The sequence below is a fragment of the Bufo gargarizans genome, chromosome 2 (assembly GCF_014858855.1).
Source record: "Bufo gargarizans isolate SCDJY-AF-19 chromosome 2, ASM1485885v1, whole genome shotgun sequence".
In the NCBI taxonomy this organism is placed as follows: Eukaryota; Metazoa; Chordata; class Amphibia; order Anura; family Bufonidae; genus Bufo; species Bufo gargarizans.
The window spans coordinates 54,209,563-54,221,205 of NC_058081.1; the positions used below are offsets into that span (position 1 = coordinate 54,209,563).

The 11,643-nt window shown below is 48.8% G+C and overlaps 1 protein-coding gene across 1 annotated transcript; it reads right to left on the reverse strand.

The window, feature by feature from the left end:
- Positions 1-9,786: 9,786 nt before the first annotated feature.
- IER2 (immediate early response 2) lies at positions 9,787-10,644 on the reverse strand. The gene has a single exon (XM_044282910.1). It carries the CDS (start codon positions 10,582-10,584, stop codon positions 10,105-10,107), a length of 480 nt encoding a protein of 159 aa, XP_044138845.1. The 5' UTR covers positions 10,585-10,644; the 3' UTR covers positions 9,787-10,104.
- Positions 10,645-11,643: the final 999 nt, after the last annotated feature.

Consider the following 11,643-nt stretch of genomic DNA (forward strand, 5'->3'; position numbering starts at 1 on the left):
GAGCATTGGAGTCACGCTGCTGCGGTTGTAGAATACTGCCATTGATGTCCATGGGAGGTCGTCTGTGTTGCTCACAGAACAAAATCACAAGCTCACATGTCACAACTCAGGGTAAGGCCGAATGCACACGGACGTGAGTGGTCCGTGGTATCCCGGCCTGCGCACGGTGTCATTGGTTGCTATGATGCCGTGCGCTTCTTGCCGCCGCTGCACTACAGTAATAGACTCGTACGAGTGCATGAAGAGCACGGCGTCATAGCAACCAATGCTTTCAGCAGGATGCTAGGCCGGGATACCACGGACCGCTCACATCCGTGTGCATTCGGCCTAAGGCCTATTTCACGGGACGCCTCACGCATCCACTGACTTTAATGTTTGTATTCACGCCCTATGTTGTCCGTGATTATAGATCCCTCACCCACATTATAGTCTATGGGTCAGTGAAAACCATGGACACAACAAGGATGCCATCCGTGTTTGGTTTGTGGTTTTCCCGGATATTCTCTGGAAATTGATTCTCAGCCGTGGAATATGGATGACACATGGAGGGCAAAAATAAATAAAAAAAGGACACACGGATCCTTCACAGATGAACGACTCACCGCCTTGTCATGAATGTCAACACGTGTGAGTGAGGCCTTAGTTAGCGGTCTGCACGCCAGGCCCACATGTCACCTGTAGGGGTCTGACAGCCGCAGTCCTCCTAGAACGAAACACTGGACGCAGCTACGGGAACGGCACTCTGTACAATACAAAGTGGATCCATGTCCATGAAAAGGAATGATGATAGTCTAAGACGTGGTAATGGTTGTTTATAGCATGTAAGTAGCCACTGCATCTGCTATGGGGTCCACGGAGAGGACAGGTCAGGCTTAGGACTTCATCGCTCTCCTTGGACAATGTAGTGAAGATGAAGGGAAAGAAGTCCTCATGTCCCGGGATGTAGGGGCAGGGTGAATCAGCACCAGGGGCCCTCTGTCCTCTGTATATGCCCTTGGCAGTACACCATTTTTCCCCCTTTAAATCTGTATTTGTGCAAAAGTTACTGATTGGCGGGAAGGACTTTACACAAAATCTTTATTAGATGCTTCGGGGGGATTTTCTATTACAGGCTCTATTTTTATGGATTCAGTAGATATCAGCTCGCCACTGTTCAGGGAAGAGGTTCAGTTGACTTGATCTCAGTCACCGTCAGAGGGCCATGCAAAGCAGAAAGAAGGACATGAGACTTGCAAGATTCTCTGACACGTGAAAGGGTTAAAGTCACCACTGGTCAATGAACAATTTTGCAGTTGACATCTCTTTAAAAAAAAGAAAAAAAAGGGGGTAAAAAAAATCTGACCCTCAAAATGCAAAGCTGGTCCAATGACTACTTTTTATCCTGCCATTTTTCCTGTTTGATTTTAGAATAAAAAATAAATAAATAAAAAATATCAATAAAAATGAATATGTTTTGATGCATTTTAAATGAAAAAATAAATAAATAGTAAACTGCTTTACATGGCTGTTGTGAGAGAAAGAGCGCTTATTATGATGTCATCGTCCATACTGTGATGTCACTGACTGTGCTGCGTGACGACAAGATTAGAGGGTCGCCACTCCCCAAGGCTGGGCCCCGCTCTCCAGTAGTCCCACATGCTCCAGGACTTACAGCATTGACATGAGCTGCCTCTATAGTGGGCATGTCCTTGAAGCTCATATCCTTTGTGAGTGGACATTAAAGGGTCACTAACTCTTCAAAACAATTGAGTCTGAGTGCTGAGACCCCCACTGATCCCTAAAATAGAGGCAGACAAGTGCATGCATAGCACGCGCTCTCTCTTTGCTGCACGAGACGGGCTCCATAGAAGTCTACTGCGCAACGAGAGGAAACAGCGTGCAGTGCGTGCGCTTCTCTCCTTTCGTTCTAAGGATCGGTTGGGGTCTCAGAGCTCAGCCCCCACTGATGTAAACTTTTAAGACGTAGTTAACATTCACCATATGTTTACTGTATGTTGGCATTTTTCAAAACTACACCCCTCAAAAAAAAAAAAAAACTCAAGGGATGGAGTGAGCACTTTGACCAAAAAGGTGTTTCATAGAAGTTAGAAACATTTGCTGCAAAAAAGAAAAATTAGATTTTTTTCCCCAATAAAATATTGCTTTAGCCCCACATTTGTCATTTTCACAAGGGGTAACAGAAGAAAATGCACCCCACTATTTGTTACCTATTTCTCTTGAATATGCCAACACCCTATATGTGGTCATAAACTGATGTATGGGCACACCACAGGGCTCAAATGGGAAGGAGCGTCATATGGCTTATGGATGACAGATTTTGTCCGAATGGGAACCATGTCGCATTTTAACTCACCCTGATGTACCCAATACAGCAGGGGTGGGGAACCTCCAGCCCTGGGATCAATTCATGTGGCCCCCGGCCCCCTGCCAGAACATATAGTGAAAATGTTAATGACCGCTTCCATTATAGAAGTGGTTATTAGCATGCAGGAGGCAAGCAAGTTGAGAACAGCACTGAGCTGGCTGTCCTCACCTTCCCTTGTCTTCTTCTGGCCCCGCTCTGTGTCCTGACACATTCAGTGACCGGACATAGTGCACATAGACGCGCACTATGACCTGACGCTGCGCGCTGTCGGGTCACAGTACAGCGCAGCAGGAAGAAGACCAGGGAGGGTAAGTGAATCTGCCAAGTGGCAGCGCCGTCCGGAGCTGAAGAGGTAAGTTTATTTTTAATCATCTGATCTGAGGTCTGATTGGATGCTGGGGGTTTGATAGGAGCTGATCTGTGTCACGGCTGAGGATGGGGGAAATCCTCAGCCGTGTGTTGTTAGAGGATGTCCGGTCGCTGCTTGGCCAGCACCACAGCATTAGGGAGCAGGTCACCTCCTATTGCGTCCCTAACGCTGACCCTGTCTCCTGTCAGTATGAGCCGACCTTGATGGTAGGAGGGCTCATACGCCGGAACCTAAAGTCCCTACAAGCCCTCAAGTCGGCCCTGACCTAGGTGACAGAGTAGGACAACCCACTCCTCCAAGACAGGGAGGATCAGGAGTCCCAAAGGCCAAGCAGTAGAGAAAAGGGGAACACAAATGCAAACCAATGTATATGGCAGGCGCTGCACTAGTTCCAGCCACCTGCCACAGCCCTGCTGACTGGATCCGTGTGCAGGAAAGCTGAAGTCCACAAATAGCAAACTGAAGTCAGCACAAACTCATCCACACACCGGAACCCAGATACATGGCAGCACAGAAATATACAAGAAAGCATAAACCGAACATCACACAGACATAGACAAACTGAACATAAACTTATGACCACAGTGGTGGCTCTCACAGGCAGATCAAATACACAGGAGGCTGCTCCAGCTAGCAGGGCTGAAGCAACCTACTGAAGCCTGCAAGAGACTCAGGCTATATAGGCCAAAAGGCCACACCCACCGGTCAACCACACCCAGTGACATCACACACACTGGGAAGGAAGTTAACCCTTCCAGCACACAAAAGGGAAAACACACATATAAGGGGAAGTGCACACAAAACATAATACACCGTGCACACAACACACACCTAACCCAAAAGAAGTTAGGAGAGACCGCATGCCAGGGCAGCAAGCTGCCTAGCCACGCTCAGGCTGCTCTGCTGCAAAATACACACGCTAGTTGCCCGCGGCAACCACAAGTGAGGCCACACACCAGCGGCCCTCACCCATGGTTGAATACCCATAGAAAACCGCAGGCAACCGCATGCGGTCTAGGAGTCACGGTCATGGGCATGGCCGTGACAATCTGAGGCTAATTGAGGGTGGGGAAGGTCTGATCTGAGGCTCTGATTTGATGCTAGGAGAGGTCTGATCTGAGGCTGAGGGGTCTGATCTGAGGTTGGGAGGTCTGATCTGAGGTTGGGAGGTCTGATGGGGGCTGATCTGAGGCTAGGGAGGGTCTGATGGGGGTTGAACTGAGGCTGGGAAGGCTCTGATGGGAGTATGATCTGAGGCTGGGGAAGGTCTGATCTGATCTAAAGCTTGGGGGTCTGATCTAAGGCTGGGGGGTCTGATCTGAGGCTTGCGTGTTTGATCAGAGGCTGAGGGGTCTGATGGGGTTCTGATCTGAGGCTGGGGGGGTGGGGTTGATCTGAGGCTAGGGAGGGTCTGATGGGGGCCTGATCTGAGGCCGGGGGGTCTGACCTGAGGCTGATGTAGGCTGGGGGGTCTTATAGGAGGCTGATAGAGGTGGGGGGGCAGATCTGAGACTGAGAAAGGGACAAAGGCGGGGACAGTTGGGAAGAAAGAGGCAGGGACAGTGGCAGAGTGAAAGCTGGGTGAAGTTTGACCAAATATAGTAGTCAAATTTTTAAGTTGAGAATTTTGTATGGTCCGCAAACGATGTTACAAATATCCAAATGGCCCTCGGCAGCAAAAAGGTTCCCTACCCCTGCCATACAGTGAAAATCCCCAAGAAGTGACCCTATTTTGGAAACTAAACCTTTCAAGGAATTTTTCAAGGGGTGTAGTGAGTATTTGGATCGTAACCATGGAAACGAGAATCACATAATATGTTGGAAAAATGAGTCCAGCAAAGGAAGTAATATGGACAATCACAATACATTAGTAAGTGTCTTGTATTAACTTTTTCTACATGATAAATGCCAGTTGATGAAGTGAGACAACCCCTTTAAGGGCCAAAATGTGTTTAAATTAAAGAAAAAAAATACACCTGTTCCCAGAAACTCAGGTTCCATTGGTGACAATCCCCTGTGGACCAGAAGTGTTACAGCTACTCCGTTGTCACATGCACCGCTGCAGCCATTTACTGGCCTCAGTGCTCACGTGGCTGCTGCAGTGCATGTGGAAGCACATTTTTATATTTTAATAGGACAGGCGTTTTTGGATGCAGCAATGCCTATGTTTTTTTTTTGTTTTGATTTATTTTTTGCATTCAGTATATTCCAACACAGTGCTGCCACCTGCAGGCCCTGGCTTATCAATGCAATGTACCAGCTTCCCCGATCTCAGCTGAGGGAGGTTGTTACTGGAGAGAGAGCACACACGCGACTCCTGGGCTTTCACCGCTCAGATGCCGTGGTCACATTTGAAACAGCAAAAACCTAGTTGCTATTTGCAGCAGACTCCATCTTTAAAGTGATGACATCTGCCATACATGCATGGTGGAGGTGACCAAGGAGTTAAAAAGGGGTAACAAGAAAAAAAAAAAAAAAATTTGTTGCCCATTTTCTCCTGAATGCAGCAACAGCCCATACATGGTCATAAACTGCTGTATGGGCACACTGCAGGGCTCAGAAGGGAGGGAGCGCCATTTGGCTTTTGGAGGGAAGATTTTACTGGAATGGTTCTTGGGTGCCATCTCACATTTGCAGAGATCCTGAGGTACCAGTACAGGGTTAAACCCAAAAAGTCACCCCATTTTGAAAAATAAACCCTTCACCTAGGGGTATAGTCATTGGCTTGACCTCAAAGGTGTTTAATATATATATATTTTTTTAATTAGGACATGAACAAGTACCGGTACATTTTATTTCAATCATATGCAGTATTAGCTTCATTTTTTTTCATTTTCACAAGGGGTAAGGGGAGAAAAAGCACCCCAAATTTTGTTACATAATTTTTCCCCAAGTATGACGACACCCCCTATGTCAGGGCTGGCCAACCTGTGGCTCTCCAGCTGTTGTAAAACTACAACTCCCACCATGCTTTGCTGTAGGCTGATAACTGTAGGCAGTCTGGGCATGCTGGGAGTTGTAGTTTTGCAACAGCTGGAGAGCCTCAGGTTGGCCATCCCTGCCCTATGTGGTCATAAACTGCTGTTTGGGCACAATACTGCAGGGTTGAGAAGAGTAAGGCCCCTTTCACACGGGCGAGTTTTCCGCACGGGTGTGCACATGAGCGGTGATTTTCACGCATCACTTGTGCGTTGCGTGAAAATCGCAGCATGCTCTATATTGTGTATTTTTCACGTAACGCAGGCCCCATAGAAGTGAATAGGGCTGCGTGAAAATCGCAAGCATCCACAAGCAAGTGCAGATGCGGTGCGATTTTCATGCACGGTTGTTAGGAGACGATCGGGATGGGGACCAGATCTTTATTATTTTCACTTATAACATGGTTATAAGGGAAACTAAAAGCATTCTGAATACAGAATGATTAGTAAAATAGAGATGGAGGGGTTAAAAAAAAAAGTGTACCTCACCTCTTCCACTTGTTCGCACAGCTCGGCTTCTCTTCTGTCTTCTTCTTTGATGATCTGTGAGGAAAAGGACCTGTGGTGACGTCACTGCGCTCATCACATGGTCCATCACCATGGTGATGGATCATGTGACGGACCATGTGATGAGCGCAGTGACGTCACCACAGGTCCTTTTCCTCCTAGGCATCAAAGAAGAAGACAGAAGAGAAGCCGGTCTGTGCGAACAAGTGGATGAGGTGGGTTTAATTATTATTATTATTTTTTAACCCCTCCAGTGCTATTGTACTATGCATTCTGTATTAAGAATGCTATTATTTTTCCTTATAAACATGTTATAAGGAAAAATTATAAAATCTACACAACACCGATCCCAAACCCGAACTTCTGTGAAGAAGCCCGGGTTCGGGTACCAAACATGCCAATTTTTCTCACACGCGTGCAAAACGCATTAATACGCTTTGCACTCGCACTGAAAAATCGTGCATTTTCCTGCAACGCACCCGCTTCCTATCCGGCCCTCACACGCGACGCTCATGTGAAAGAGGCCTAAGAGCCCTATGTGCACTTGAGGCCTAATTTGGTGATTTATACAGCACTGGCCAACAATTGTAGAGGCTCCGAGGAGAAATAAAAAGGAAAGTCCCAAGAAGTGACCCCATTTTGGACACCACACCCCTCACAAATATTACAAAGGAGTGCAGTGAGCATTTTTACTCCCAGGGTGTTTTGCAAAAATTAATGCACAGCAGACGGTGCAAAGTGAAAATTGCAATTTTTCCACAGACATGCCAATTCAGTGCCCAATAGGTTGGGCCGAGCGTATGCCAGTGTGAAAAAAGTCAGCGCCCGACATTAGGGCACCATACACGTGGCCTTTATCTTTTGCCTGAACGTATGAGAGAGTTTTGGTATAAAGGCACTTGTGAATTTGAGGCCAAATGTGGTGATTTATGCAGATCTGTTGAGGCTCTGGGGTGAAATAATAAATGGAACCCTTGAAAAGTGACCCTATATCGATAACTACACCCCTCGAGGTGTTTAGGGTGGAGTGAGCATTTTGTCCCCACAGATATTTTGCCTAAATGAACGTGCAGTGAACTGTGCAAAAGTGAAAATTGCCATTTTTCCCACAGCTATGGCATTTCAGTGCCCCATATGTTGTGCCATCTGAGACTCACACCGCACTACTTCAATAGTTAGGTGGGTTCTGCTGGGTACGCAAATGCCATAAATGTGGACATAAGCTGCTGTATGGACACAAGGCAGGGCTCAGAAGGGAAGGAGCGCCATTTGGTTTTTGCAGCGCAGATTTTGATGGATTGGATTACAGGCACCGCGTTGCTTTACAACAGCCTCTCAGGCCCCAGTACAGCCATACGTATCTTTTCAGTTTTTATCCAGCGGAGTTGTGTGAGGGCTTCTTTTTCCGGATGAGTTGTCATTATCATTGCTCCTATCTTGGAGGACATGCAACTTTTTGATCACTTTTTATTTAGCTTTTCTGGAGGCAGAATAAAGAGAAGGCAGCAAGTGCCATTGCTTTTTGTTATTGTGCACACCATGCCGAAAAAATAATGTTACCTTTAGGGCTCGTTCACACGAACGTGTGATGCCCGTTGCCGCATTGTGGACCGTTTTTGCAGATCCGCAATACACAGGCATCGATCCGTGGCCATTCCGCATCCTGGATGTGGACCCAATCATTTCAATGGGTCTGCAAATCCAGAACGGAACACTACAGAGAGCTTTCTGGGGTTCCGTTCTTCTGCACCACAAAAAGATAGAACTTACGCTATCTTTTTACAGAACGGAAGGATCGCAGACCCATTTAAGTGAATAGGTCTGCAATCCCCATGGACAGTGCCGTGCGTTGCAGAAAGCAATATGCTTCACATGTTCGTGTGACCGAGCCCTTATTCTGCTGGTCAGTATATAGTTTTTTTTAAGTTTTAATAATGCTACACAAATAGAGCATGGGGGAGGGGAATTATATTTTCATGTAAAATTTTCTGACAGCCATTTTTTTTCTTTAATTTCTGGGACGGTCTGTGACGGCTTGTTAGTTGGGGGCTGACCAGGTGACATTTTCATTGGTACTATGTTGGGGTACATACAACTTTTTGATCAGCTGATATTTTTTTGGAGATGAGGTGACCCCCAAAAAAATAAATAAAAAAAAAGCTGTTTTCTGGCACCATTTGTATTTTACGACATTCGCCTGATGCGGTGGGTCACATGATACTTTGATAGAGCTGGCGATGGCATTACCCAAGATGCCCATTTTTTTTTTTTACAATAGTAAACAGGCTTTTTTTTTTTTTTACACACTGCACATTTATGTGCGGAAAATCACTATTTATAGCTTTTTGGTGCAGATTTGATGTGGATTTTCTGCAGATCTCATCCTTTCAGTGAAAACCAGACAAGAAAACCCAACAATGGACACGCTGCAGATTACAAAATCCACAGCGCAGGTCAATTTCCGCACCCAAAAAGAATAAATCAGCGTACATGAGACTTCTCTAATCTCGCACACTTCGCTGGTACTGTGTTAGGGTACTGTCACACCGGCGGCAGGGAGTCCGGCGGGTGAACCGCCTGTCGGATCCGTCCTGCCGCTAGTTCACGTGTGCCCCCGGACTGCCACTCTGTCCCCATTGGAGTTGTCACTGATGCCTCATTCACACGTCAGCGTTTGATCAGTGACTGAGCCAAAACCAGTATTGGAGCCTCCACAGACATAAGGTGTAAGGGAAATACCTGCACCTATTCCGTGTTTAGAGCCGCACCCGGAATGAGACCTTACAGCCAGGGCCTTGTCCTGATCGAGGAAACACCGCTCCTGTGCCTGCTCAATCAGTGCACGGCGCATGCACAGCAGAATGCAGGAACGCCATTCCCACTGCACCATATATAAGACGTGCATATAAGGGGTTAAAACAAAAATCCCACATTTGAACAGTATTGTGCTATTAAGAGACCCTTACAAATCATCAACCCGTCCGCCACTAGAAGGCGCCCTGGCTCTAGAGTCTTAAAGGGTTCTTCCACAAAACATTTATCTATTCACAGGATAGATATTTGGGATCACTAGGGGTTACAGCAGAGACCCCCAGATACACAACCTGAAAAGAGGAAGTGTATCTGGGGGTCTACCACTATTCACATCAATAGGACCTGACGTAGACAGTGAGCGGAGCGGGCCAACATACACTGGGGCTCCATAAAGGGGACCTGCGGAACCGCCAACCTGACGATCTCACTGCGGGTCTCAGATGTCAGACCCCCAGCAGTAGGACACTTACCTATTCTTTACATCTTAAGAACGGAGACCCCCGTTCAGAAAAGCTCAACTCAGCTCCATTCCTTTCTATGCGAACACCAAAGCTAGCCGAGTACAGGTCACCATCTCCGGCGCTCCCATAGGCATAATGGAGGGCTGGCGGGCACTCTACCTGCTGCTCTGCCCAGGGAAGGGGGGCCAGTCTGTCTCCCCCAGGTGGCCACCACTGGTATCACAAGCAGCCCCCCCACCCCGGACCTCAGTCACATCGGACTCCAGTCACACATTAAAGATTAAACGCAGGTGAAAATTAAATAAGAAAACGACATTTAATACTGACAGGAAACAAGTCTAACGAGTCCGGAGCCGCGGCTCGGCAGCAGCCATCAGTCCTTCACAGAAGGGGAATAGTCCGGGACCGGCGGGTCCGTGACGTCACCGTGCTCTCGGGTGACGCATCGTCCAGTCACAGTCCGCTCCTCGGTGACTCCTCCGTGAGTCACCAGCACGTCCGGGAGGCCGGCGCGGTGCGGCAGGGTTAACCCGCTCTTGCCTGGAGCAGATCCTGGTTCGCAGCCCTCGGGGGGGGCAGCACCTGGTGGAGCAATGTCCGGCGGGACCCTCAGAACGCCTCCAGGACTCTGGCGTGGACTCCGGCCATGTTGTCCGCCCCGGCGGTCCGGCATCCGCCCGGCAGAGGCGGCACAGTCCGGAGCAGCAGCTGCTGTAACACCTCGGCCAGGCCGGGGAAGGCGCCCCCCTGAGGCTGCGGGTGCGGGGTCTCCTGCCACAGGCAGGCACGCTTGCTGGGGAGCACGGCCTCCGGTAACCGGGAGCCGCACGACCTCCTCTTCCGGCTCTCTCTGGTAACCTCCATCGGGACGGTGGCGGGGAGCGGCTTGGTGTGCGGGGCCTGCGCGGAGGAGATGATGAGCTCCCGGGCACTCTTCATCACCAGGGCCAGCTGTAAGGAGCGGTGCAGCCGCATGCCTCCTCGCTGGACGCGGGAACGGAACAGCTTCATGGCGGACAGAGAGGCGATGCGCTGAGCTTCCCGGTGGACGGCCTCCTGCTGCGCCAGGAACCGAGCGTGAGCCTCCATTTCACAATAACAAGTAGCGGTGACCGCCTGGTAGTACAGCGTCTGTGTGTGAATGGCGACGGGCGAGCTCAGCAACCATTTTATACTCCTCACTGTCCACGGGGCGTGGCTCTGGGTGGGCGTGACCTAAGCTTAAAGTGATATTCTCTCCCGGAGCGCCAGAGGTCTATGAAGGAGTCTGCTAGTGAATGGCGCGGGGCGGGTTAATGTTGCTGCGACGCCACGCCCCGCCCTCTCGGTGAATGAATCGGATTCCATGACTATATTAGGTTATTGTTACGTCAGGGGGCGTGCCCCGGGGGGAAATACGCAGAAAAGCGTCGTCAGGCACTTCCTTTGCCCATATAAGGTAGCAGTTAGGAGGGGGAGGTGCGGGAATTACCTCCATGGAAACTGGCTGTGTGAATTTCTACAAAAACAAATCCCCAGGAGGCGGCGGTGTGTACGGCGGAGCCGCCAGTCACGGCGCGGCACATCCTGGCACTGCTCATTGTTACACAGGCATAAGTGCTGCGACCCACATGCAGCTATGTGTGTACAGGGGAGCAGATCCTGCACGTGTGGCCCGTTGCTAAGGCCTCATGCACACGACCGTTGTGTGCATCCGTGGCCGTTCCGTTTTTTTCCGCGGACCCATTGACTTTCAATGGGTCAGTGGAAAAATCGGAAAATGCACCGTTTTGGCATCCGCATCCGTGATCCGTCTTTCCAGTCCGTGAAAAAAATACGACCTGTCTTATTTTTTTCACGGCCAACGGTTTACGGACCCATTCAAGTCAATGGGTCCGTGAAAAATCACGGATGCACACAAGATTGTCATCCGTGATCCGTGTCCTTTTTTTCCTATCATTTCAAAGGCAAACTTTTTTCATTTCTTATGTCCGTGGATCCTCCAAAAATCAAGGAAGAAAAAACGGATCACGGAACAACGGAAACCGTTTTTGCAGACCGCAAAAAAAAAAACGACTGTGTGCATGAGTCCTAATAGCGATCTCCAGCAAAAATGCATACAGTGGAGGATGCCTGCGGCGGACCACAAGTACCACAATAGACATCCTA